We start from the raw sequence: 27313 nt of genomic DNA, 5'->3' as shown, positions 1-27313 counted from the left end.
AAGGCTGGACCAGAACTGGCAGGATTCCTCACATTACACAGAGACTGAATAAGTGCTAAAAGGCACTTCCATCCCAGAGTCGTAGGAAATAGGTCACTTAAGTCAGGAGCCAGTCTCCAGGAAAATAATGCAGCAATTATTTGTAGAGAATGAACTGGAGTGGTTGTATTATGGCATATTTTCTCCACCTTGTGTGTGTCTGTTTTGAATTTGAACCGCTGACCAAATATTGCATGAAGTGTCTCAAATAATTGTTCCAGCCTTTCAGAGGCTGTGCTAAGCTCTGTCTGGAGCACCAAGATAATTGCATTGTTGTAACACTTGAACTATTTAATTTAACTTATAGTAACAAGCACTCATTATCTTGCTGAAAAAGCTCTGCATTTTGTAAATACACAGTGCACTTTTTGAACCGAAAAAAATGTCATCGTGATATTTTAGAAGCTTTAAGCATTTTGTGAAACAACTTCATAGACTCATTTGGCTCTTCATCTGGAAAATATTACTGTGTCTTATAATTACATCAATATCTTCAGAAACTGCAATGAAATCATTTCATTTCCTTTTCCTGTGAATGAGGCTGTATTTTTTCCAAGTTACGTTACGGCCACAGGAGACAAATATTAATTCAGCTTGCATTCCTACCTTTTTTTTTTTTTAATTACGTGTCCCTACAAATATTTTTAAATTATTTCCTTTTTCTCATACTCAACCAATGTGAGAGGCTGTGTGTGGGTGTGGAGAGAGAGGTGGTTCTTTGAACATCATCCTGCAAAGATGCTGGCAACCTACTTTTATTCCAAATCACAATGTTGGAAGGCACCGATGCAGTTGGCCCAGTCCTCCAAAGGAAAAAAAGTTCACCTTGACAACAGAGTGTTATTGGACTTTTGTTGTTTAGTCGTTTAGTCATGTCTGACTCTTTGTGACCCCATGGACCTGAGCACTCCAGGCTCTCCTATCTTCCACTGCCTCCCCCAGTTTGGTCAAACTCATGTTAGTAGCTTCGAGAACACTGTCCAACCATCTCATCCTCTGTTGTCTCCTTCTCCTTGTGCCCTCAATCTTTCCCAACATCAGGGTTTTTTCCAGGGAGTCTTCTCTTCTCATGAGGTGACCAAAGTATTGGAGCCTCAGCTTCAGGATCTGTCCTTCCAGTGAGCACTCAGGGCTGATTTCCTTAAGAATGGATAGGTTTGATCTTCTTGCAGTCCATGGGACTCTCAACAGTCTCCTCCAGCACCATAGCCACAGAAATCTGCCATACAGGTACGTATTATTAAACACTGCATCAAGTTCCGCTCAACCTCTTCAAAAAGGTCGGGTAGTATAACTTCTGTCACGGGGGGTATTTTTAAGCACAACAATGCAGAGTTCAGGGCAAAGTCGGCATTTATTAACAACTCTTGTACCAACAAAGCCCTTTACCTCCCTCCCCTGCACCCTCCCATTTTCTTAGGGATTAGGAGATCATGGCTGTACTTAAGGGCTTACTTACACTTCTTTCCCCTTTGTGGGGCAAAGGCGGGGAATTGTTCTGTACTAGAAAGCTATGCTAATAAAAAATAATTAGAAGAAGCCCGCAGCATGTTATGGGCACAATTGCACCCTCCTATGCAGATTTCCCAGTAACTGATAATTTAAATGCATACTAAATATCAGTTGTGCACACAGGCTGGAAAAGGATACACACTCAGAAATAAGGCATCAAACATGGTTCTGTCTTGTATCAGGCATATGCACACATTTTAATCTTCACTGCACTTTCACGTTCATCTATCATGGGTAGGCAAACTAAGGCCCGGGGACCGGATCCGGCCCAATCGCCTTCTATATCCAGCCTGCGGGTGGTCCTGGAATCAGCATGTTTTTACATGAGTAGAATGTGTCCTTTTATTTAAAATGCATCTCTGGGTTATTTGTGGGGCACAGGAATTCATTCATTTTCCCCAAAAAATATAGTCTGGCCCCCCACAAGGTCTGAGGGACAGTGGACCGGCCCCCGCTGAAAAAAATTGCTGACCCCTCTAAGTCATTTATAAAGATGTTTAACAACAATGGACCCAGGACAGAACCCTGCAGCACCCTGCTTTTCACTCTTTTTCCAGGGTGATAATTAACCATTAGTGAGCACTCTTTGGGTTCCGTCAGTCAACCAGCTACAAATCCACCTAAGCAGGCCTCATTTTACCACCTAGTACAGGGCGTAGCCAGTCCTCCAGATCCCAACCTCGCAAAGTTGCTCAGGGTGGGCGGCATGAGAAGCACCCCAGCCTCGCAAAGGCAGGGCTGGGATCAAAGGGTTTGTGGATGTTTGTGGATGTTGCATCCTCCTCATGTGCCCTCTCCAAGTTGCTTTGCAAGGAGTGTTTCCATGGTGGGGCACGCAGGGTGAATGGAGCCCACAGCGCCAGTCTGTCACCCTGGAGCATTTTTCCATGCTGGGGACCTACTACTTGCTTGTTCCTCCTCTTGCTTCAAACATAGCCAAGGAAACCTTATTTATTATTTTTAACCTCTTTTGCAGGCTTGAATTCATTCTTAGCTTTGGCCTGCCTTACCTTCTCCTTGCAACTGTTGGCTACTCATGTATACTCTTCCTTTATCATTTCTCCTTTCTTCCATTTCTTATACAGGCCCTTCTTACATCTCTCACATTTTGTCATCAACACATAGATTCTTGCAGCAAAATACAATTACTGTGGATTAGGTCTGGCTCATTCTTAATTTATCTTGGTAGTTCTCATTCTCCTTTTTATCTGATCATATATTTTTAAACATTTCAGCCTATTAGATAAAATAAAGAAGTAGTTTCATAAATCATAGAAGACCTGAATGTGTGTGAAAGGGTGAAGAGACATATATTCAAAAGTTCAAAGGAGATTTGGGGAAAGATAACTGCCCAGGTAGGAAAAGTGATCAACGTTTTCAAACATTACACCATTAAGTTGGGTTTGTGGTGCTGCAGAGAGGTTGTTTTGTGCTTGTTGGTGCAGCACTTTGGTTTTTTGGATATTGAGCGATAGGCCAAGCTTTCTGTAAGCTTCTGCAAAGATATTTGGGATGGTTTGGAGGTCGTCCTCTGAGTGTGCACACACTATGTTGTCATCAGCATACTGAAGCTCTATGATGGAAGTTACGGTAACCTTACTCTTTGCTTTCAGCCTACGCAGATTAAGAAGCTTTCCATCTCTTTGATATATGATTTCTACCCCGGTGGAGAGTTTCCCTTCGGCAGTGTGTCGGATCATGGCAATGAAGATAATAGAGTTGGGGCGATAACACATCCCTGTTTAAAACGCCTGGTCCCACTGTGAATGGATCACTCTGAGAGCCATGTACCGGGGGGGGGGGCAGAGAGTAGGAATAAATGGGACAGTTCTCAGAATGGAGAGCTGCGGGATTAGTATGGGGCCCCTGAGATTGTGAAGAACTCTGAAAGGACCTCTTGAAACGATTAATTAATGGGTAGCAAAATGGCAAATGCCCATTCACTGTAAACAAGGGTGAAGTGATGCTTATTGGGGCAAAATATATTAATTTCACATATATTGTATGTTCATGGGGACTAGACTAGCAGGGAGTGTGACCAGGAATGAGAGGTCATGAATAGCTACATGAATATGTCAACCCAGTGTGCAACAGCTGTGAAAAAGGTGAATCAAAACTTAGTCAATAGGTTGGAAGACATAACACACACCACCAGCAACTCATGGCTCTCTGGAACAACTTTAAAAATAATAGAGAAGAATGCACTCTATCCAGGGCCATAGCTAGGGGGTGGTGAGGAAAGCCCCCGCCAGGGGTGCAGGCAAGGAGGGGGCGCAAAATCTGCTAAAAATATTTCCATAAATAAAAATATCAATTATTGCCTCATAAGAAAAGGTTTTAAATAGAGGGTTTTTATATGATATGTGGAGACCCTGTTTTTCTGTTTTTTTCTGTGCCACATTCCCTAGGGGGTGCAATCTGGACGGTTCTGCCAGGAGTGTAAAATTACCTAGCTACGGCTCTGGCTCCATCACAACTATTCAAAATCCAACATATGAACCTATTTCACACCTTTTTTTGAACATGCACACATGGAATACGGAGGGGGGGGGCAATGGGAATTTACATTAATACTTTTACATTCTTGTACTTCTGTACTCTGCACTGGAAGACCAGAAAATAACTCTTGCATTTTCTTTTATCTCTTGTGGAAAAATATTAAATTATTGAGAGTCGTATACTTTAGTTTGGCCAACAACAACTGATTAAGTCTTGATTGGTTGCTTATTACTAAAAAAGTAGCAAACATTTCCCACACCATATAGCATAGTAAGAAGTGGCGCTCCTGTCTTTTGTTTGCGATGGACTACCCTTAAAATCCTGGATTTGCCCACCTTTTCCTGTGGGCTATGGGCTTTTTCGATGTTTCCATTTCTTCTTTCAACGGAGCAAAAAAAAAGAAGAAGAAGAAGAAGAAGTTAACCCGCAAGGTGTGCCCTGCGTATGAGTCTACAAAGTCTATGGAGAAACTACGCGACAAAAAAAAAGTTGGGCGGCGGGGCGGGGCCGCGTGAGAAACGAGCCGGTTGCTCTGGCAATTGCGTCATCGGCGCGCGACGAGGCAGTGGCCGCGGAGAGACATGAGCGGGCTGGGCGTCCTTTTCCGTGCGGCTCGCGCCGCTTTCCCCGCCGGGGTCCGGCAGCTCCGTACCGGCCTCCCTCGGCCTGCATTCGCCAAAGAGCTTTTCCTGGGGACGCTGCGAAAGGTGAGTCTCGTAGCTGCCGCAGCCCGCAGCGCCCCCAGGCACCCTCTCCCCAAAATCCAGTGGGCGCCTGGCATCTTTCCACCCCTGCCGCCCTCTCTGAGGCTGCTAAGAGCTGCTGCTGCTGCTTTTCCATGAATCTCTTGGAAAATGCACACTTTCCCCAACGCCCCACACGCACTGCACCCTCTGGAAATCGCAGCCTGGACTTCAGCACGGCATGTATTTCAGTACGAAAACTTGCTACTTGGGAAAGTTTGACGGGAAGTTCCCTTTCCATTAAGGCTTTGCGCTTTCTCCATTTGTTGATGCTTCCCCCACCCCCAATAAACCTGATTATTCTTAAGCGGGGCTGTAAGCGATCATTGACAGCGTCCTCATGTTTGAAAGGAGAGCTGGGGTTTTTTTGTGTATGCTTGGTGGGAAGGTTTGGGGTAGGTTATGCTCTGTTAAGATATATATGTCTGAACAGAAAATGCATTTTCCACCCATATGATTTGTAGCACCCAATCCGCGTGACAGCTTCTTAAAGTTGTGGATAAGTATTTCTCTCCCACTCCCCTTTAATTGGACTACAGTATTTTATCATGTGAGACAATACTCTTTTTGAGGTTTTAGGCAGCTAGTGTATGGAACCAGCAGCTTCTTTTTGGAGCTGCCTGAAGTGGGGAGAAAAACTTCTGGAAACCACAGTTGGTGGGATCAGTCTAAAGAACTTCTTATCAAATCCATTTTCACTTCAGCCAGCAAACCCAACTACGTGAAGCTAAATAAAAATCTCAGCGCTCCTAGAGCATCCTTGGGATTTGGAAGATACATTTCATATAATTAGTTAGCCATAATTACTACTATATCTTGGAGCCTCATAACTGAAAGTGAATACATTACACTGCAAATCAAAAATGTATAGAACATATTCTGCCATATCAATGCTAAGTAATGATTTGGATATTTTTTCTGGATGTAAAGAGCAAATTCAGAGTGCCTTTTTCTTAGCAGTGTTTATGGTTTCTATATTTTTGGCAACCACAGCTGTCATCCTGAACATACCTTTAAGCAATATCCATTGACTCTGTGGACTTTCAAAACAAACCTGTTTAGCATTGCAGTAAAGGTATGTTTAAAAGCTTAATGGAGAATTGTGATACCATTAGAGTGTTGTCTTCACCTTGTTCAGCAGTTTTCCAGCTGGGAAGAAAACAGGTCTTTCTGGATTCCAAAAAAGTGTCCATACTACAGCTAAGGTCCTTGTTCCAGCATGGGGAAAAGGGAGGCAGGATTTCCTCTGCCTTCGCAGCTGTCTGCACAGAACTCCCAAACACTTCAAATTCCCCAAATTTGGAAGACACAAGAACAGTTCATATGGAAACTTGTGAGGAGGGGATAATGCACACAACCACTTTTTAAGATGCTGTGGAGGCGAATTCCAAAATTGCGTTTGAGTGCTGGTGTTCATTGACCTGTCAAAAGTTCTGGGGGTTGAGCATCACAGAAGGAGAAACTGAAGAAAACTCAAATGCACTTCTGAAGTGTTGACATAAAGGCCCATAAGGGACCATTCTCCTAATTAAAATGTATGTGTAATGTCTGCAAAAGTTAACTGCCATCTGTCCCCATAAGGAGCAATGTTAAGTCCAGTTTTTGAGGCTTCTCTCTTTTTAAGTTGTTTTAATATAAAAAGAAAAATCCTGTCAAAATATGTTATTCTAGGAAGACGTTTTTCCATTTCCTGAGATAAGCAATGAAGAATTGGAAGAAATCAACCAGTTTGTGGGGCCGGTAGAAAAATTCTTCAATGAAGACGGTAAACTCCTCCCCGCTTCATTAAGTCTTTATCTGTTTGGGTTTTTCATAACAAACCTTCTGTGAGGTTTTTCTTATAGTGCTAACAAAAAAACACTGAGAAATACATAGTGTTGCTTACCCATATATACTTTCGACATACGAGGAAATCAGCATGTATTTTGAAACAGAGATATTGTACTACTGATTTAAACAGCTACCAAGTATCTTATTTTAAAATATTTTCTTGTCCACTGCTATGTTGTTGAGAATTCTCTGGCTGTAATGGAGGGAGATTATGCACCACATTATCTTGATGTGATACAGCTGGTTGTGAAAATAATTTGAAAAACCTGCTCAAATTGGGTGGTCTGGCAAAAGTGATCTCTCAACTTTGTTGTTGGATAGGTAGCTAGCCCCTCTCTCTCAGTGGAAGAGCAGAAAAAACTGACCTGTGAAAAGCTTAAGTTTTTGCAAGAAAAAAATAATAGACAGTATGCCTTAAACATCTCATTTATGGTTGTTGGTATTCACACTGATCTAACTCCATAAATAAGCTTTCACTAAATGAGCTGGCCACACCTGAACTTTCTGTAATCCATTATATAAAATTACTGCATTTCACTGTATTTCAGTGGATTCTAAGAAAATTGACCAAGATGCTAAAATTCCACAAGAAACGCTTAATGAACTGAAGAACCTGGGGCTCTTTGGCATGCAGATTCCGGAGGAATATGGTGAGAAAAAAATGTACAGAAAATTGAGACTTTGCTCCTTGTTCTTTTAATATGAGAGAACCCTTGAAGTTTTTCTTCTGCTTGCTTTATTAGTGTTACTGGACTTGATACGTTATAAGACACACACTCATCCTCTGCACTTTAAAGCAGGGCAGTCCCTGGATGGCTGAACCTCCTGGTATCTTTTCTCTTCCTTGTTGAAGCATTATAGAATTCATAATAAAGCCAACCCTAACTAAGTTCTGTGATGGCATGATTTCCTTGCACACTCAGACATATAGTATAAGCATGTTGTAGCAAAGGTATTGCATTACCAACCTTGTTTTTTTAAGATTTAGTTTTTCAAAACAAATCATGAATCCTATATGTTGCAAATCTCTGAATGCTATTACTGTGAAATAAAGTATTTTCATTTGAAGAAAACAGTGTTGTTTTTTGCCTCTGGTTAGTTAATCATCATAGGCTCTTCTATTTGCTCTTCCTTCTTGCATAATGAAGCAGTGGCTGATATCATCAGCCTAGTCTTATGAGCTGATAACTTAAGCAGCTGATTGCAGGATGTGGGGCTGGCGTCCCCTCAGAAGATTCATGAAATGCATAGTCATATATACAGTTGGTCTATACTGCTGCTATAGAATGAGAGTGAGTCTTATAAGTACTTTAACAAAACACAACAGAGCAACATTTTGACAAAAGCTGACCATGGTGTTTCTCTGTTGTGACCTTTGCAAGAAATGTGATTCAGTACATTTTCTAAATAAATGCTATAGGAAACTCTAACCAGGGATCAGTCCCTTGACTTTTCCTTTATATTTATAAACACCCAGTTTTCTAGTTCAAAGCAGCCAAAGCTGTTATACCTGTGTACACCTGGCAGTGTAAGTTAAAGCTGTGTACACCTTGCTATTTCAGTGTTGTGCTTTTATGAACAATCATCAGTTGCTGAAGGCTACCCTGATGCTGACTGGTAGCCCATGTTGGCAACAAGTTTGATATTGTTGCATGTCACCCCAATCGCCGAGCGGTGTGAGATTCCAGGGGTCCATGTTTCCTTTTGGAAATGAGTCACAGCGGAGACTGTAGTGTTTTTATGATATATGGTTTCTTTACACAGATATACAACCTGAGCCTGCAATGGAGGGGTTCACAGCATTAACACCCCAAAGGGGTCTTGTTTCTCCCATAGCCACAGCCTTAGATTCAAGCAGAGATCCAACATCTCTCTCTCTCTCTCTCTCTCTCTCTCTCTCTCTCTCTCTCTCCTTGCCACCTTGATTCACATCACTGCTCACTCCGTTCTCAGCCCTGGGTTGTTGTTGTTTTTGAGGAGGGAGCTCCACCCATTTGCCATCTTGCACAAAGGCCCTTAATCCCTCATGACATCACCAGGAACCTTGTTTGGCTACTTCCTGAAATTAGAAGCCTTGAATTGCTTTTAACAGTTGCTGGGTCCAGGGATTAGGGAAGTCTGGCACACAGCTTAACACCACAAACTCATGCCAGAAAAGTGCTTTTTATATAGGAAAGTTGCCTTTTCCAACCAGCCCTTCCCAGAGCTTTCCCCCAAATCTTTCCCCCTAGAATTCTAATACTTAAAATAATAGATATCAAGAATTTCCGGGAGCTTTGGAGAAAGGGCTGTAGTTCAGTGGTAGAGCAGGTGCTTTGCATGCAGAAGATTCTAGGTTCATTCTCCAGCATCTCCAGTAGAAACGCCTGCCTGAAACCCTGGAGGGTTACTGCCAGTCAGTGAGGACAGTACTGATCTAGATGGACTATTTCTTACAAGAAAAGTGTTTAAGTAAAATACTGTTTGGTTTGACTAATAATATTTTTCTATAGGTGGCCTTGGTCTTTCGAATACAATGTATGCTCGTTTAGGAGAAATTACTTCTCAGGATGGAGCTATTGCAGTAACCTTGGCAGCTCACCAAGCTATAGGACTGAAGGTAACATTGCCTTTATTATTGGATTTTGATCCTAAGGCACTGCAGTTTTGACATTTCATTGCTAATTGGGCATTTCCCCCCAGCATGTACAAATAATGTCTCTCCTGTCACAGCAGGGAGACGATGAAGAAGTACAAAATAAGATTTATGTCTAAGATACCTTTAAAGCAAAACATTTGTGAAGGATGAGTAATAAAGAACAGGATTGTTAGTTCAATTTTAGAACCATTCAGAGGAGTTTGTGTAAATATATGCTGGAGTTGAAAGTTGTGGAACTACAACAAAAGCAAATAGATAGGCTTTGTTCTGTTGGAATACATTTAAGATGAGATCTCTGAAAAATGGATTAACTGTTCTAGCTATTTGGGAAATTCAAGTTTCTGTTAGTGTGAATTTGGTTGTGATAAATAAGTCTGGCTAAATAGTGGTCTAAAACATCTATGACCTTCTTTGTGGCCAGCCATGGATGGCCCATCCCCCTCTTACCAAAACTAGTCCCATGCTAACAATTCTGGTGGCTAGTCCTCCTCATGTATCTTCCTCCCCATATAAGTTGCATTTGCAGCAGCCCACCAAAAAGCTGAGGGGGAGTCTGATTTTCCAGCACCAATCAATGGGGAAATGTGTGATGGGATTGCAAAGATCTCATTGTGCACCTCCCTACTTCTGTCTCTAGTGGGGCAAGGAGGGATAGTGTGCAGCCCACCACCAGATGTGGCCTTCAGGGCCAAAAAGTTCATACACCCCTGTTTTAAACAAATAAATGGCTTGGTTTCAAGAATTAATTAGCAGTGTGTGTGTGTGTGTGTGTGTGTGTGTGTGTGTGGAGAGCCAGTGTGAGAGCCAGTGTGGTGTAGTGGTTAAGAGCAGTTGACTCGTAATCTGGTGAACCGGGTTTGCGCCTCCGCTCCTCCACATGCAGCTGCTGGGTGACCTTGGGCCAGTCACACTTCTACAAGTCTCTCAGCCCCACTCACCTCACAGAGTGCTTGTTGTGGGGGAGGAAGGGAAAGGAGAATGTTAGCCGCTTTGAGACTCCTTTGGGTAGTGATAAAGTGGGATATCAAATCCAAGCTCTTTTTCTTCTTATGACAGGGAATCCTAATTGCAGGCACTGAAGAACAGAAGAAAAAGTATCTACCTAAACTGGCTTCTGGGGAGCACATTGCAGCATTTTGTCTGACTGAACCTGGAAGGTAGTATTTTTGCCTTTTTAAAAAATGAAAATACTTTAAGAGATGGTGCCGTGAAGCCACTGAGAAATTGAAATAGGAATTGGCAAAACTCTGGTTTAGAATTTCTCTCTCCTTCTGCCATGAATTTACATGATGGCTGTCAAGCCATTCTTGGCTCATGATCTTCATTATGGGATTAACACTGACTTGCTTTACAGGATTCTTGTAAGGATTACAGCAAAAAAAGTGTGTGTGAAGTTGTGAAAGGTCTGAAGCAGTATATAAATGCTAAGTGTTACTTGAAACAAGATCTGTTTTCGCTTTGTACTGTCATATACCAGCTTTCTTAACTTAATTACATTCGTGGAGCATCAAATGATACCCAACTGTTGCCCTGTGCAGCTGTTGTTTCCAGAGGCAATTTAACTGTGTTTAGGAAGTCAGAATGACAGGAATCTTTCAGGTGTAAGGACTATAGAGTCTTGCTCAGTGCACCTACTAAATTCCTATTTCATCTGTTTATATTTCAGTGGTAGTGATGCTGCATCCATCCAGAGCAGAGCTACTTTGAGTGAAGATGGGAAAAGTTTCATATTAAATGGTTCAAAGGTATTTATCCAAAGAAATTACTGCTTTTATGTTTTCTGTGTATCGGCTTTGCCAACTATCTTCTTGGTTTCCCTGCCTTATTTACTTGTGTGCAAAGTGAAAGCTGAACAAGATTCATAAGCAATGAAAACTGGCCTAGTTGTGATAAAAATTGGATCGCCTTGAACCTTAAGTTAACCTGAAGTCTTTTTGTTTCCAACTCTGTGTTGAACCTTAGCTGACAATTCCCAAGTGGACAGATCCAAAATCAAAGGATATATCTTAAAATGGACAGTAATATTTGTCAAGAAAAGGGTGGCTGTGTCAGCCGATTATATTTTATGAAATCAGTATCATTTCATTCAAAGCAGAGCAAACAATACTCATTTCTTTTTTCAATTGCAGATATGGATATCAAATGGTGGTATTGCAGATATCTTTACTGTGTTTGCAAGGACTGAGATCGTTGACAAAGATGGTGCAGTAAAAGACAAAATCACTGCCTTCATTGTAGAAAGAGCTTTCGGTGGAGTCACTCATGGAAAGCCAGAGGATAAACTAGGCATTCGAGGATCTAACAGTAAGAACTAGTAAATGTTGGTTTGGAAGGATGTAGGATTCATATTCCTCTTGGATCAAGAGGAATCCAGATTTTTGTGTCACTTGCATTTTCTTTCTGGGATAAGCTACATTTTAGTTGTTGACCAGATAAAATGTATGTTTACTGATCATTAAGTATTTGTGGGTGTGGATCTTATGTTGATGCCACTCTGTATATCAAAGATGACATGGGTTCCAAGAAATTAGAAATCCTCAAATGGACAGACTCCTCCATGTGGGCAGTAGCACCAGACCCCAAGAGGCATTTGGAAATCAGGGACAGATGCCTAGGGCAGTCTTGAGCTGAAAAATGAAATCAGGAGACATCCACAGGATGGGTGACTTAGATTACCTTTACATAGGGTGTGTAAACATGTGTTACAGCTGGTGGTGTGCAGCAGAATTTTTTTCTGATGCAAACTGATAATTTTCCTTTGCAAATTTTCCTGTACAGTGGTGCCCCGCAAGACAAAAAACTCGCTAGACGAAAGGGTTTTCCGTTTTGGAGGTGCTTCGCAAAACAAATTTCCTATGGGCTTGCTTTGCAAGACAAAAATGTCTTGCGAGTTCCTGCGGGGGTTTTTTCCTCCCCCCCCTTTCCCCCAACCGCTAAGCCGCTTATCAGCTGATCCGCTAAGCCGCTTAACAGCTGATCCGCTAAGCCCGCTAAGCCGCTAATAGCGCTAAGCCGCTAATGGGCTTGCTTCGCAAGACGAAAAAACCACAAGACGAAGAGACTCGCGGAACGGATTCTTTTCGTCTTGCGAGGCACCACTGTAGTATAATTAGAATAGGATTCTCCCCTCAAGAAATTTTCCCATTCAGAATTTTTCAGAAAACCAACATCACTGATAACAACAAAGAGGCAAAATGTCTTGACATGCTAAATGATTGTTCTAGAACAGTTGGCCATGGAATTGGCTAGAGGGGAGGAAACCCTAGACTTCTAAAATAGTGCAATAGTAGTTTAATGCTCTGTCTTTCAGCGTGTGAAGTCCATTTTGAAAATACAAAAATTCCTATAGAGAATGTCATTGGAGAAGTTGGAGGGGGATTTAAGGTAAGATGCAGGGAATTACTATTTTCCCTGCCATAAAATTCATCTTCTGTATCATTTTTTAAAGATGTATTTTATTGATTTTCAGTTACAAATGAATTGGTTATAAAAAGAGAGAGAAAATATCAGCAATAATAACAACAGGTAGGAGTACAGAGTTATCACAAAAAGGGGGAAATGTAACCGAAGCAATAAATAATAATTCACAGTACTGGTATTGACTTCTGACCTAATTAATTTCTGCTGGAACACCAGTGGATCAAGGAACTGAAGCCAGTTGGAGGTGTTGTCAGGCTATAATTCAACAGCTCTTTACTCTCCATTGTTTTTGGAGAAATTCTAATGTACAGTTATTAGGGTTATTTATTGTAGGTAAAGTTTACAGATCCATAAAACCCCACAGTGTCCTTGAATGCCCCATGTTAGTTTTACAAGAGGGTTTGTTTATTCAGTTTGCCATGGACTGTTAATAAGGAATGGTGTTTATCCATGCATCAGGTTGAAGCTGTAAAGCTACGAAGAGAGACCTTTCCAGGAGCTTATTTCAGCTTTGTGGCACAGGCTTGCCAGAGCCTAAGCCTCTTTTGGAAGAATCAGGACTAAATTAGCTTTGCATTTCAGCATTTCTCATGTTTTACCTGTACTAAGTCAATATCAAACAAAGGGAGATGCTCCAAGGTTAGGGCAGTGATTGCACAGGGAGGTGTCCTTCTAAGATACCATGATATGCTCTATATAGCAGGGGCAGACATCCAGCTAAAAGGCCAGAATTGATGTGGGCAGGGTCTCGAGTAAAGGTAAACTTCGTTTGTGGAGGAAAGACATTTTAATTATAGTTTCCCTGAACAAGGGTTACTTATCTTCACTGTAGGTTGCTATGAATATTCTCAACAGCGGAAGATTTAGCATGGGCAGCGGAGCTGCTGGAATGCTGAAGAAACTGATTGGTAAGACTACACTTGCTGCGTTGCTGGGCAGGGTCAATTTCTGAATTAGTTCTACTCCTGAAGAAGATACTTAGATTCTGTGCCAGCCATTTCATTTTTATAAACATTAGGTTCAGTTACTAAATCGTTTCTATAATGTTGACTTGAGATACAATGAAAGCCTGTTGATCCACAGTATTTTCCTTTTTGTAGTAGATACTACATGCTGATTTTAGTGCAGCCCCAAGTTCAAATCTCCCCACAGCCATGAAACTCATTAGGGACCCCCTTGACCTCACTGGGTTGCTGAAGATAAAGTCAGTGTTGTGAGGGGAAAGCTTATGTATGCTGCTAAAAAAGCAATAAATGAAAGCATGCAAATTTATGCTTGGTTATGTCACCTTTGTTACAATGTTCCAGGCCTTACTAGCCTGCAGAAAGTTTGACTTGCCTGCTTTTTATTCATGAAAGGACCCTGTTATAAATAAAATGCAGTCGAGTAAAAAAAAAAGAATTAGGGTAGAAGGAAGGCCATTTCCACCCTAGGACTTTCTGCTCCTCTCCCCCACCCTGCAACAACTAGCAGCCTAAGAAGGCTCCCTTTTCCTCCTTTTGTTATTGCTGTGCCCAAGCCAGCTCTAGCACATCTCCCCAGGTGGAGCTGCCTTGGACAATGCTTGCAGAAAACCTGATTGATTGGGTTGGCAGTACAGGGATAGAGGGCTGTGATTGACTGTCAGGTTCACTGTTCCTAAATGTTATCTATGGGGAGTAAGTACCAGTCAGATTTACAATCTGATTTACAATTTACAAGCAACTATGCTCTGTATATGTTGATGTTTCCCTAAGTGAACGCTAAAATATGAAACGGATTAAAATTTGTAATCATGTGATAGGCATATACCAAGGGAAATGAATTGGCGGCTGCTTCCTGGTGTGTACCACTGTATGTTACAAAAACACATCTCTCCTTTGAATTTTGTAGTGCTTGTGGTGGCAAAGACCAGTATATGTATAGCACATATTCCCTTGCCATAGAATCTGTATCTGATTGATCTTTACTGCCATAGGTGAATACTTAGGAATATATTATACTCCCTTCCTGCCAAGGCAGGAGTCGGGGAACAGGTCAGGAATAACTTCAGTGTCAGTGAAGTTAATTCAGGCCTAGTTAGCACAGAAACTCTTCCGGGTAGATCTTGCCCCAGTGAGGCAGTTGCAAGGACTGAAGATCCCCGCCTTCCCACAGCTCCCTAAGTCTCCTCCTCCTCCTCCAGGTCTTTCCTAAGCAAGCTGAGACTTCTTCGCTTTGTCTGTCTTTGCTTCGCCCTCTTCATACCTCTGTGGGTTCTGGAAGATTGGGGGGGGGAGAGCTGGTCGCAGCAAGATGGGGAGACCCCCTGGCTTCTTCGGCAGCCTATCTCAACTCTGCTTCTTGGCCAGCCTCTGGTCCTACCTCTGATTCTGGACTTCTCTCTGCCACAGCCTCTTCCTGCTCACTACACATCTTCAGCTTCCAACACTCCTTCTCCCAGTCTGCTCCCTCTGACCACTCATTGTTGTCCCCCCACCAGTCCCCTGGCTCTGAGCCTTCTTCCCATGGGGTTCCCCAGCTGGTGCCTCCCACCACTCCTGCACCCAGCCAATCTATGACACTTCCTACTTCTGAATATTCCTACTTTCCCTTAGAAGTGCATTAGAAATGCTAACTCCACTTAATCTGCTGAATCTGTCTGCTTTATTTGGTGTACAGTGTAGCACAAGACAAAACTGACTGCACCTTCAGAGCTGATGGTGTTTTACTCGACCCAAGGAAATGTTTTGGCCTGGTAGTAAGAGCTGCTACACCAAGTACAGGATTACAAAATATCTCGATGATGGTGTAACACCGCCCAGGGTAGATGGAATGGCTGTTATCGTTATCTGATGTAGTAGGAGTTGTCCATTTTAATAATTAAAATAATAGTAAAGGGCCTTGTCCCATTCTGAAGATAAATATTTCAGCAACTGTTACATTTTTCAGAAGCAGTCGTAATATTTTGCCGCCTGATTAACTGCCTCTTCCTCTCACTTTTTTTTAAAAGAAATGACAGCAGAGTATGCTTGTACAAGGAAACAGTTTAATAAGAAGCTGAGTGAATTCGGATTAATTCAGGTAACTGAAATACATTAAGGGTTTGAGGAATTCATGGGGAAAGTTTGATATTTTTTAAAAAAAAACTGAATGGAAAGCTTTCCACCTTCTGGAGTGCCAATTTTAAATGATGTAGCCTGTGCACTTGGTGAGTCATGAATTTAGAAAGAATAATGTGCCAGTTGCCAAATGTATTAAACTTAATGGGACTAAATGGTGATTAACCTTCTTGATTGCACTGTTGCATATTTGTACTTACCCTTTCTCTGTGATATGTAAGTATGAAAAGCATGTCTTTGTTGCCCTTTCTTTCAGGAAAAATTTGCCCTGATGGCCCGGAAAGCATATGTGATGGAAAGCATGGCCTACCTCACTGCAGGAATGATGGACAGGCCAGGGGTCCCAGACTGCTCAGTTGAAGCAGCCATCGTGAAAGTAAGCTTTACTGGAATACTGAGTTAAAGCTATGGGTATTGGGGCTCCTTTGGGAGGAAGGGTGGGATATAAGCATTTATTAATGTTCAAAGAAAAATAGGTTACTGAGATCCTCAGATTGTGAAAGCCAGGTGGATGTTCATATGCAACCTTTCTCCATCTTCATTGTGAGCCTGATCTAGTTAATTGCATGGCAGTTCAATACAAATTATATTAAATCACTCTTGAATGGCATATCGTTGAATGGCAGATCTCACTGAAGAAAAAGTGTGAGATGAGGAATTTCAAATGTCCCAGGGGGAGAGGCACTGATGGAAGTAGAAAGCCACCAATCAAGAAGGCAATTCTGTGTGCATATGTTCAGTCTCTGGGCTGATTTCAGTGTCCCTTATGAGAGGTATTATATGTGCTAATATCAAACTTGGTACTTCCAAGTGCTGCTCCTTATGTATGCAAAACAGAACCATCCATGCATAGATGGTACAGGCAGACTTGAGGGAAACCCAAAAAGATCATTGAGGGTTGAGTATGCTCTCTTGACATGAAATACCATTATGTGTGTGTTGGGGCAGGGTGGTGGTAGAAAGCAGTTGTGGCAGGTGATACAACTGAGTGTTCTGGAAAGAAAACGTGGCTTGCTAGCTGGAACCCTGAATATTTGCTGCAGGTCCCTACCCTTTTTATGAGCTCAAAACTGGGTGGTATACGGTATTTACAGTTTCTTCCAGAGAACTTGACATTGGCGCTAACACTTTTGCATAGCTCCAGCTTCGGCTTCATTTCTTGGTCACGCTACAGTGTGACAGCCATTGAGGTCGACCAGTGAACTGACTTTTTATATTGCCAAGTTTAGAAATAAAATAACATCATTTAATAACTTCAATGCTTGTTGGCAGGTGTTTAGTTCTGAAGGCGCATGGGTTTGTGTGAGTGAAGCTTTACAAATTCTTGGAGGTCTCGGCTACATGAAAGATTTTCCGTATGAACGCTATCTCCGGGATAGCAGGATACTTCTGATTTTTGAGGTAAATATGAGTTCTTCTATAAGTTGCATGCAATCTCAAACCACTAGTATAAAACTAGGTACAAGTAGATGGCATTCTGATGGCCATCTGAGTGGCTTTGAAGCATTGCCTCAAATAGTCACAGTTCACTACCTTTATGATATGTGGACTGCCTAGTGATATATTTTAGATAAATGTGGAAAGGAGGATATTCCTATTCTATATGCATTAATGTTAGAAGTAACTGTTTTTAAAATCTGTTTAATGGCACATTATTATTTTTTATACTGATTGCAGTAAATAGAATACAGTTGTACCTTGGAAGTCGAATGGAATGCATTCCGGAAGTCCGTTCGACTACCAAAACTTTCGGAAACCAAAGCGTGGCTTCTGATTGGCTGCAGGAAGCTTCTGCAGCCAATCGGAAGCCCTGTCGGACGTTCGGGTTCCAAAGAACACTCACTTCTAGGCTTGCACCGGTTGGGAGCCAAAGCGTCCGAGTACGAAGGGATCCAAGGTACGACTGTAGTCCATTACAATGGAAATGTCAGTCTTGACTGGGTAAATTTTATACATTTGTTGAACTTGTCCTATAGTAAAGTGCAAAAGTGTTGTACTGATAATGCAGTACAGTGGTGCCCCGCAAGACGAATGCCTCGCTAAACGAAAAACCCGCAAGACGAAAGGGTTTTCCGATTTTTAGCGGCTTCGCAAGACAAATTTCCCTATGGGCTTGCTTCGCAAGACGAAAGCCCATAGGGAAATCTCCGGGGACAGCGGGGAAGAGCAGCGCGCCTTCTCCTCTGTTCCCGGACCTGTCCTAAGGCTTGCGGTGGGAGGTCCGGGAACAGAGGACAAGGCGCGAAGGGCTTCTCCTCTGTTCCCGGGGCTTGCGGTGGGAGGAGGGTTTTTCCTCCCCACCGCCAGCCTTCAGAACAGCATTCTGAATGTTGGCGGTGGGGAGGAAAGCCCTCCTCCCACCGCAAGCCTTCAGGACAGGTCCGGGAACAGAGGGGAAGGTGCGCAGCGCTTCTCCTCTGTTCCCGGACCTGTCTTGAAGACTTGCGGTGGGAGGAAGGTTTTCCTCCCCACCGCCAACATTCAGAAGGCTGTTCTGAAGGCTGGCGGTGGGAAGAAAAGCCCTTCTCCCCCGCCAGCCTTCAGAAGAGTTCCCGCCTAGGCTGCGGATAGCAGCCTGCTGCCCCGCGCGAGGGGCGCTCTTAAGCAGAGCGCCCCTCGTGCGGGGCAGCAGGCTGCTATCCGCAGCTTGGAGAGCCCTCTGGACCTCTTCTGAAGGCGGGCGGGGGGGCAAAAGTCTTTGCTCCCCCCCCCCGCCTGCCTTCAAAAGCCGTCCGGGAGCATTTTAAAATCGCCCCGGAACAGCGGAGGAATTCTCCACTGTCCCGGGGCGATTTAAAAGCCCCCGGGAAGGCAGGCAGGGGGTCCTGGACCTCTTCTGAAGGCGGGCGGGGGGCAAAAGTCTTTGTCCCCCCTGCCTGCCTTCCCGGGGGCTTTTAAATCGCCCCGGGACAGCGGAGAAGTCCTCCGCTGTCCCGGGGTTTTTAAAATGCTGGCGGGCGGCAGCGAAGGCTTCGCTGCCGCCCGCCAGCATTTTAAGTCCCGGGAAGGCAGGCGGGGGGAAAGCAAAGACTTTCGCCCCCCGCCGGCCTTCAGAAGAGGTCGGGGGACAGACTGTCCCCGGACCTGGTCTGAAGGCGGTTTCCATAGGAACACATTGATTGATTTTCAATGCATTCCTATGGGAAACCGTGCTTCACAAGACGAAAAACTCGCAAGACAAAAAGACTTGCGGAACAAATTAATTTCGTCTTGCGAGGCACCACTGTACAAATGAATTGGGGTGCTGCTCTATGAAGGGGACTGTCAACACATACCAGAAATAATGAACATACAACAGAAAGGAAATCCGATTATATGATCATGCAATAATCCTGCTTGGAGGCTTCCTGTAGCCATCTGGTTGGCCACTGAGAGCAGGCTCCTGGACTAGGTGGGCTTTTAGTCTGAACTTTCATGGCTGCTATGGCAACTGCAGTATTATCCAGCTTTTCTGCCTCTTGTGGGGCAAAAACGTTTATCTATCCACCACTTTCTCCATGCCATGAATGATTTTATGAATTTTGATCATGTTACCTCTTAGCTGTTATCTGAACTAAAAAATTCCCATATGCTAGAGACTTTCCTCAAAGGGAAATTGCTCCATCCCCTGTATCATTTTGGTTGCCTTTTTCAGCTAAGCAATATCCCTTTTAGGTGAGGTGACTAGAATTGCACCATAGATTTGCATAATGGCATTATGATGTCGGCAGTTTTATGGAATGGAAGGTGCCTTTTTCACAGCTGCTGTACACACTGGGCCAATATCTTGATTGAGCTATCCACTGTGACCCCAGGGTCTCATTTCTGGGCGGTGACTGCTCATTCAGATCCCATGAGTGTTTTAAGATTAAGAAATTGATAATTTTTTGCCCTGACTTTCATCACTTTGCATTTGTTTACATTGAATTGCGTTTGCTGTTTTACCACCTATTCAGTCAGTTTGGAGAGGATCTTTTGAAGCTCTTCACAATGTTTTGTTTTGTTTTGTTTGAAGCATCCCAAATTGTTGAGTATCATCAGCAAGCTTGGCCATCTCACTGCTCACTCTAACACTTGATCATTTATGAACAAGTGGAAAAGCCCAGGTCCCAACACCAAGCCTTGAGGGACTCCACGGAATTTCATTTTGTTAGTCTTGACCTAGTTATCCTTTCTGTCATGGTGGTTTTGAATTTTACCCCTGTCTTCTAAAGTGTTTCAGTTTTTCTCCCAGTTTGTCACCTGCAAATTTGATTCCTTCCAGTCCTTTATCAAAGTTATTGATAAAAATGTTGAAGGGCATCAGGCCCAAGACAAAACCATGTGTCCCCCAACTCAAAACCTTCCTCCAGTAGTGGACCTAGATATAAGACTATACTGGTTTACAAAGAAATATTTTTCATTAAATAAGGTGAAAGAATGCTCTAAAGTACGTTGATAATACATTCTGATTGGGAGACGGCTAGCACCTTGGCTCATTCTCTACTCTCTGCTACAGCAGTAAGGTGGGCCTGCAGATTCTCCTCTTGTTGATGATCCACTTTAAAAGGTCATTTTTTGCCATTCACTTATCTAGTTCCGAATGCCAGTAAGCTCCACTTGCTGCCAAAGAGTGATCCATAAAGAATGGTGTTTATAATTAAAACGAAGTATGCAACATTCATGCATTTAATTTAGCATCCCCAGTCAATGTATGCAGTGATTTTAATTAGCTTGTTGTTTAGCCATCTGTTCATTCTGAAAGCTTTAATTGCTAAGCAGCACCTGCTTAAAAGCGCAGCGACTAGTCTTAGTCCATCAGCATTTTTTTATCTTTTAAAATCAAGCACTTCTAAAATGTAGGTGCTTTGCTTTCAGCTGTGCAGATGTCGGATTTTTCTTTCAGCCTCCAAAGAGAGCGGTGTAACACTTCAGGTTCACTTTTCTGCATGTAAATTGCAATTCATGATACGCATTACAGGAGCCTGCTCTTGAAACTTTTCAAAACTACAGTTTTCATCTTGTTTGCCAAATAGTTTTGGGCAGATAACATTTGTTGTAACTAGTTTGTAAACTTTACTAAGGCCATTACATCAAATGGCATTTAACTAATGTTCAGGAGCTGAAAGGTATTTCCCCACCTCAGCTTAATCCTGGTCAGTGTGGCTAGGAAGCCTCAAGGACCTGGTGTGGTGCTATTAAGGCTATTTCTGTTACTACATACGAGGTGCAAAGGCTTACAGAATGTGTGTTGCGGGAGGAGTTTGCAGCGCTGTGCAAGCTAGCCCTATTCCTGATGTATCCAACATATACGCACTCTGCTCTTCATGCATTTGGTGTGTGTGAGAAGTGGCCATACACACATACCAGAGCATGCAGAGATTTTGGTTCAGTCAGGAACCTTCTTCACATGAAAGTACTCTGTGTGTGTACATTGGTATTGGTGTAGAGCCCTTTATTGGGTGTCCAAGGTGCAAACCTTTCCAGCCCTATGTTCCTCCTATGTCCTTAAAATTTTGGGGCTGGTGGATGATGACTTTATTAAAGCTTTCAGGTGAATGAACAGTGCAACTATAGAGATAGTCCTAGAATTTTATAATGACAATGGAATTTTCATTCTTGAAGATAAAATAAATATGCCTCCACCTTAAGCTTTAATAGGAAACTTACACTTGCATGTAGAAAAAGAAGAGAGGTATCTGTCTGGCCAATCCATGTTTAAGTAGCCTAAAAGAATCTTTTTTTTCTGTTTCAGGGAACAAATGAAGTTCTGCGAATGTATATTGCTTTGACAGGCATGCAGTATGCCGGCAAGATCTTAACTGAGAAAATAAAGTATGTGCTTTTTTGGAAATAGCCATTTTTGATAAATGATTACTGAATACAGATTGAAAAGTTGTAAAGGGGAACAGCATAGAAAGGGGGTAGCAAGATGAAATTTTCTTGAAAGTTTCAACATGAGCAGAAATAAGGCATTTCTTTCTTTAAAATGCTGATACAGTGGTACTTCGGGTTAAGTACTTAATTCGTTCCAGAGGTCTGTTCTTAACCTGAAACTGTTCTTAACCTGAAGCACCACTTTAGCTAATGGGGCCTCCTGCTGTCACCGCACCACTGGAGCACGATTTCTGTTCTCATCCTGAAGCAAAGTTCTTAACTCGAGGTACTATTTCTGGGCTAGCGGAGTCTGTAACCTGAAGCGCATGTAACCCGAGGTACCACTGTATATTGTGTAGATCTTAACTGTGCTTTTAAAAACCAAAACACTGAGGTTATTTTAGTATGTTTTCATCTCTCATTTACTATGTGGTGAAGATGCCTACTTAAACTTTATTAAAAACACTTCCGAATTGGTGTTTGTACCTACTGGTCAATTAATCACTGCTGCTCTGTGAACTTCATTCATTTCAGTGGGGGGGGGGATGCAAGCTACATTTAAAATCAAGGCAAGTTAGTTATTCTGCAGTCTTTCAGGTTATTGGTCATACTTTGATGGCTATCACTAATCACATCATTGGTAGCTGTTAATGTAGCTCTTTCCACTCCCTGTAGTACACAGCACCAGAAAATTACAAAGAAAAAAAGCATAATTTTTAGGGAGGAAATATTTAGAAGTTCAGCTACTGTCTCTGGGAGGGATGGGAAGTTGACTTATTGGGGAATGAAGTGATATTGGATAAATGGCCTAGTACTAAGGCAGCCTATGTATCTAATCTCACAGGGAAATCAAGAAAGGAAACGTAGGTCTGGCATTGAACGTGTTTGTGAACAAGTTCCGTGACAGCGTGGGCCGAACAGTAGACTTAGGATTAGTTGGTCAAGATGGAGTGGTGCATCCTAGTCTAGAGGTAAGTACTCAGTGCAGATGCTGTTAACACTTTCAGCCATGCTTGGAAGATTTGCTTGTGTTGCATTATAAAAGTGGGGTTTCTTTAGGCTTCTTGGTCCTGGTCCCGTGTCAAATGCTTTCCATGTAGAAACATAGGAAACAACCTTGTACGATGTCGGACTACTGATCCATTGAGCTCAGTACAGAGTATGTTGACTGGTTCTTTAGGGTTTCACACAACACTCTTTACCAGCTGCACATGCATGTGCAGAAAGCTGATCCTGGAATCTTCTGCATGAAATACATGTGGACTACCAGAGAGTTACGACTCATCACACACAACTGCTCTCAGAAATGCTAGTGTGAGCTGCGCTGTATTGCTCACAATACTGCATTTGTGTGGGATTGTATACCTACACCTATACATGGAGAAATTTTACACTGCGGTCCTTTTTGAGTTTTATTCATGTAGCCCAAATAACTGCTTAAACTTTGAAAGTATCAGTATTCACTATACCAAAACAAAACATTTTGGATTTCATGGCTTAAGGAAAACCTGAAGCAAGCCCTGTAAGAACCCAAGTGGAATATCATTTAGGTTGCTCTGTTAAACTGTACCTTGCAATGCCCCTGTTGCCTCGGTCACACTTGCTTCTGACGCACTATGCACTAATCCTTATTATGCACACTATAATCTGGAACGGCATGGGACTTAGTATGGAAAACAATTTGGATCTTTCAAATGCTGTGATTGGGAAAAGGTACAAGGGGAACTATCCAGTGTTGTATAAATGGACTTTCCCTTGGATACGGCTCAAGGGTTCCAGAAATTAGGGCTGAACTGGCTGCAATTCTAAAGCTGATAACGCACACGTGAAATGCTTGCCTTGCCGACTCTCCCAGTTGTTGAACCTGTACATACAAGTGTGTGTACATGCATCTTCAGTGCCAGTTAAATAATATGAAGAACTGCCTCTTGGCCTATCTAACGCCTATTTTTGTTTGTGCATTCTACTTTTTTCTCTTTTAGAAAATCACCATAAAGCACAGTGTGGGCATTTTTGTTTTGTTCAGTCTCCCTGAATTAGTTCAGTCATGGCGCTAATTCATTAAACCTGTATCAGGTGCAATCTGAATATTTAGGACTGAACTTGACTGCCCATCTACTGTGTGAATTCTAGTATATAATGTAATCTGGGATAAATTACAAAGTCATTTGTTGGACTTGGCAACTGGGAGCTCCAAAGTGAAACCCAGTTCCTCAAGGACTACCAGCTGGCTCCACGGTTGCAACACATTTAAAAGACTGTGTGTGCATATATTATTTATACATAGAGGGAGAGATTAATGAATTGTTTGTGCAGAATTGACAAGTCTAAACATGTAGAGCCCTAAATATATATTTTTTCTTTGCAGGAAAGCGCCAAGAAACTTGAACAAAATATATATTATTTTGGTGTCGCTGTAGAAGGCTTGTTGAGAAGATTTGGCAAGGTAGCTAGAACTTTCTAATGGATAATTAAACCAAAGTTGTTTTCTTTCTTTCTTCTCTGCCCTTCCTTCCTTAGAGCCTAATCAAAGTGAGTGTTTGAAACCAAACTCATTCCTAACCTAGAAATTGTCTTCAAGATGTATACTGAGGAGCTGTCAGGGAAGATAAATATTTAAAGATCATGTAGAAGCAGATGAAATGCACTGTGAGTATCTTTTCTTCCCCCAGCAACCTGAAAGACACTCTGCAGGTTCTGAGACTGTCTAAATAAAAAGACACAGTCAAATGCTTTGATTTAGTACAGAGCTTTCCAAACTTTTCATGTTGGTGACACACTTTTTAGACATGCATCATTTTGTGACACAGTAATTCAGTTTTACTAGCAAACCAGGTTAAACCCCTTTCCAAACCCGGGAGGAGCATGGGGAGCATTCGCATAAGTCGTGACACACAAGAGTTTGGAAAACTGTTTTAGTACATGTCTGAATGCTGCCAACTAAGGGCAGCTGTCTTCCTCTGTTGAAACATGTTTTAGATTGATCAGGCAGTTCAGGATAAATCACTAAACTATTTGTGTGTTCTTTGTTTGGCATTAGACTATTGTGGATGAGCAGATGGTTCTCAAAAGGGTAGCAGACATCCTCATCAATCTCTATGCAATGACAGCAGTTCTTTCCAGAGCTAGCCGATCAATCAGTATTGGTTTGCGCAATCATGATCATGAGGTGAGTACCTTGAGGTTTTATGCAATTTTAATTAATGTTGTAATCATGAATTAAAATCAGTATTAAGCAGACTGGTCAAGAAGGGGGGGGGGGAACAGAATTGCTTTTGAAAGTATTATGCTACTTTTGGATTCTGACAAGGGATATTTGAACTAACTGTATAGTTTCTTATGTATGAAAATGTATTTTGTGTCAAAAGGAACCTGGAAAACCCTCACCAGATTATTTCTATTCTTGTGTTCCGGGGGAAAAAAAATTTGGGCATAGTAAATACATGGTGATGCCATTGGCTTTTTAGAAACCATTAGATGTATTCATGATGAATGTCCATTTTCAAAGATATTGGGTACATCCACTGTGTTGTGTCAAAGGGTGATAAGGCAGGTTTTACTAGCATGCCCTGTTTCTAAGTGTTCTGGGTGCTAGGGCTAAGCAATGTCTGCTTTTCAACTTTGCAATGTATCACCAGCCAAACATGGCGATACATCGCAATGTTGAAACAGAGGGGGGTGCAACACAGACCGTTAGGAGAGGGGGGAATGATGAATGCCACCTCCCTGCTTTGCATCGCTTGCTAGCCTCTCCAGCGCCACAGTCCTTTCCTTTCAGGGCAGCCGATTTCCCCTCTTGACTCCTGTCTGATTTTAAGCACCCATCCACCCAATCTCAAGGCTGGAGCCGCCTGTTCCTGCCACCAGGCTCTGAGGTGGTTTCACTTGCAGTATACTGCTGGTTGAAGCTGCCATTGCACTCTGGCCCTCATGAGATAGAATGTTGTTAGCCTTATAGTCTGAACCACCCTGCCAATAATGTAAGTACCTAGGTACACGCTGTAAACTGCTGGGACATGTGTATTGCAACATATTTCACAACAGCCAGATATTGAACAAGTTTTGTATAGTATAAAGCTGTTTATGCTACAACTGTAAAATGTTAAAGGAGGTTCTTTAGAAAGTCTGCAATCATGATCAGGTTCCAGCTATTCTGGTGCCAATGGTAGAAAAGTCCCTTTTATTAAACTTCAGCCATTCAGCTCTGGGGCAGCCGTTACTGTGAAAAAACAGAGAGAGGAGAAAGGATTATTAACTTCTACTTAAAGTATTTTGCTGAGTAAGTTTGTAGGACAGAAGCTGGGTGGTTTTTATTTCCATGAATTTATAATACTGAAATAAACGATAGTACATGGAGTTGAATTCCAGTGGTCTATTTTAAAGACAGGCCTATTTTCCAATTTGCTAATGATTTAACTGACTTCCTAGGTGCTGCTTACAAATATTTTCTGCACTGAAGCTGGCTTCCAGAATAATTATGCTCTGGCAGAATTAGAAAAAAGTAAGTGCTGCACTCGAGTCAAATGTTAACATCTTATATTGCACACCTTGATACCAAATAAAAACTTGCTTTAGCAAAGGCACAGGAAACCCAGTCAGTACTCCTGCCACAGTTTGTTCATAGGCTACAGCTTCAGTTTGTGCTAAGAATCTAGATGCCGAGGCAAGCCTCGATAGTCCCATGGTTTGCTTGTTCCTATAATTAGTGATAATGTGGCAGATGCTGCTAGTAGCTCAACAGCTTGTGTTTAGTGTCTTGGATCTTAAAAAGTCTGTTGCTCTCATTTAGATGTGACGCTAAAGGAATTGTTACTTCCGTTTCCATTATTCCTAGATGCTCCTGAAAACATGGATGACAGCATTAAAAAAGTGGCAAAGCAGGTGCTGGAAAAGAGAGCATATATCTGTTCCCATCCACTGGAAAGAACATTTTGAAAGTTGGGAAATGGTGGCCGATCTGCTGTGGAGCAAGATGCTCTGCGGTGCAAGTGAACTTTGGGGTAGAATGTACGACTGGCAACTTAATAACAAACCGTATTATTTTCCTCAACGGATGTGTTGTTTTTCTAAAATAAAACCTCTTTGATTTTATGTACCTGAATGCATGTGAAAATCCCAAGACAAAATCCAGGCACAATCAACCTACTTTCTAGTCTTATATTTCATTTTAGAAACCCTGTACTGCATAATACTTGCTATAATGCCCTTTATCCAGTTAGAGATAAATGAAAATGAGGCTGTAATAGCAAAACGAGGTTTCTACCCCTAACCAGAGGGCTTTCAGTTTCCTTACAATTAAGACTTAAAAGATTCAGTAGAGGGCCCTGCCATTTGTGCCAGAGTAGCCAGTTGAAGTGCCCAAGAACAGTTTGCACCCATCATTTGGGTGCTTCTCACAAGCAGAGGGACACCTTAGCACAGCAAATCGGACCTCCGACGCTACAGCGTAAATTTTGTTGTGGTAAGCCAAGCATAGAAATAGCTCTGGAGGAACTGAAAACGCAAAATAAGAACTCACACTGCCTCATTATGAGTAATCTTTCACCCCTAGATTACTTTGAAAGGTAATGCTTTGTGTCAAACAACTGACTTCAGTCTCACCAGACAGATCAATTATTTTGATTCCTATAGCACTATTTCCAAGTGCTAAAGTTTAATGCTATCTCTGTACCCTAGCTCTTCTTCAAATTAACTTCAGCGTTGCAGACAGAAAAAAA

General features: G+C 42.2%; 2 protein-coding genes across 10 annotated transcripts in view; one reads left to right on the top strand and one right to left on the bottom strand.

Moving 5' to 3' along the window:
* The first annotated feature begins 4593 nt into the window (after positions 1 to 4593).
* Positions 4594 to 26687, top strand: ACAD9 (acyl-CoA dehydrogenase family member 9). 3 transcript variants are annotated; one of them, XM_083726930.1, is made up of 19 exons: positions 4594 to 4757; positions 5787 to 5868; positions 6465 to 6558; positions 7172 to 7273; positions 9116 to 9222; positions 10318 to 10418; positions 10928 to 11006; positions 11391 to 11565; positions 12572 to 12645; positions 13514 to 13589; positions 15653 to 15723; positions 16018 to 16137; positions 17034 to 17162; positions 21475 to 21554; positions 22441 to 22567; positions 23965 to 24042; positions 24637 to 24765; positions 26025 to 26097; positions 26431 to 26687. In XM_083726930.1, the coding sequence occupies exons 4-19, from the start codon at positions 7252 to 7254 to the stop codon at positions 26529 to 26531; spliced, it is 1542 nt and encodes a 513-aa protein (XP_083583056.1). In that variant the 5' UTR covers positions 4594 to 4757; positions 5787 to 5868; positions 6465 to 6558; positions 7172 to 7251; the 3' UTR covers positions 26532 to 26687. The 3 variants fall into 3 exon arrangements, with proteins under 3 accessions (XP_083583056.1, XP_083583054.1, XP_083583055.1); XM_083726928.1 differs by lacking the exon at positions 5787 to 5868 and having other exon boundaries at positions 4599 to 4757; XM_083726929.1 differs by lacking the exons at positions 5787 to 5868; positions 24637 to 24765; positions 26025 to 26097; positions 26431 to 26687 and adding an exon at positions 24096 to 24114 and having other exon boundaries at positions 4599 to 4757; positions 23965 to 24065.
* The window catches only part of CFAP92 (cilia and flagella associated protein 92 (putative)), a 47470-nt gene continuing 45813 nt past the window's right edge, over positions 25657 to 27313 (bottom strand). For all 7 annotated transcript variants that reach the window (XR_014561241.1, XR_014561242.1, XM_083726901.1 and 4 more), the window contains one exon: positions 25657 to 25815. Coding sequence is in view for 5 of the 7 variants with exons in the window: in XM_083726901.1 (XP_083583027.1) it covers positions 25787 to 25815 (29 nt within the window). In the remaining 2 variants the exon portion in view is untranslated. The remainder of the gene's footprint in view (positions 25816 to 27313) is intronic.

Source organism: Podarcis gaigeae, assembly GCF_964106915.1.
Source record: "Podarcis gaigeae genome assembly, chromosome: 2".
Lineage (NCBI taxonomy): Eukaryota > Metazoa > Chordata > Lepidosauria > Squamata > Lacertidae > Podarcis > Podarcis gaigeae.
Note: the sequence above shows the minus strand (reverse complement) of the source record. Positions and strands in the feature narration are given on the sequence as shown.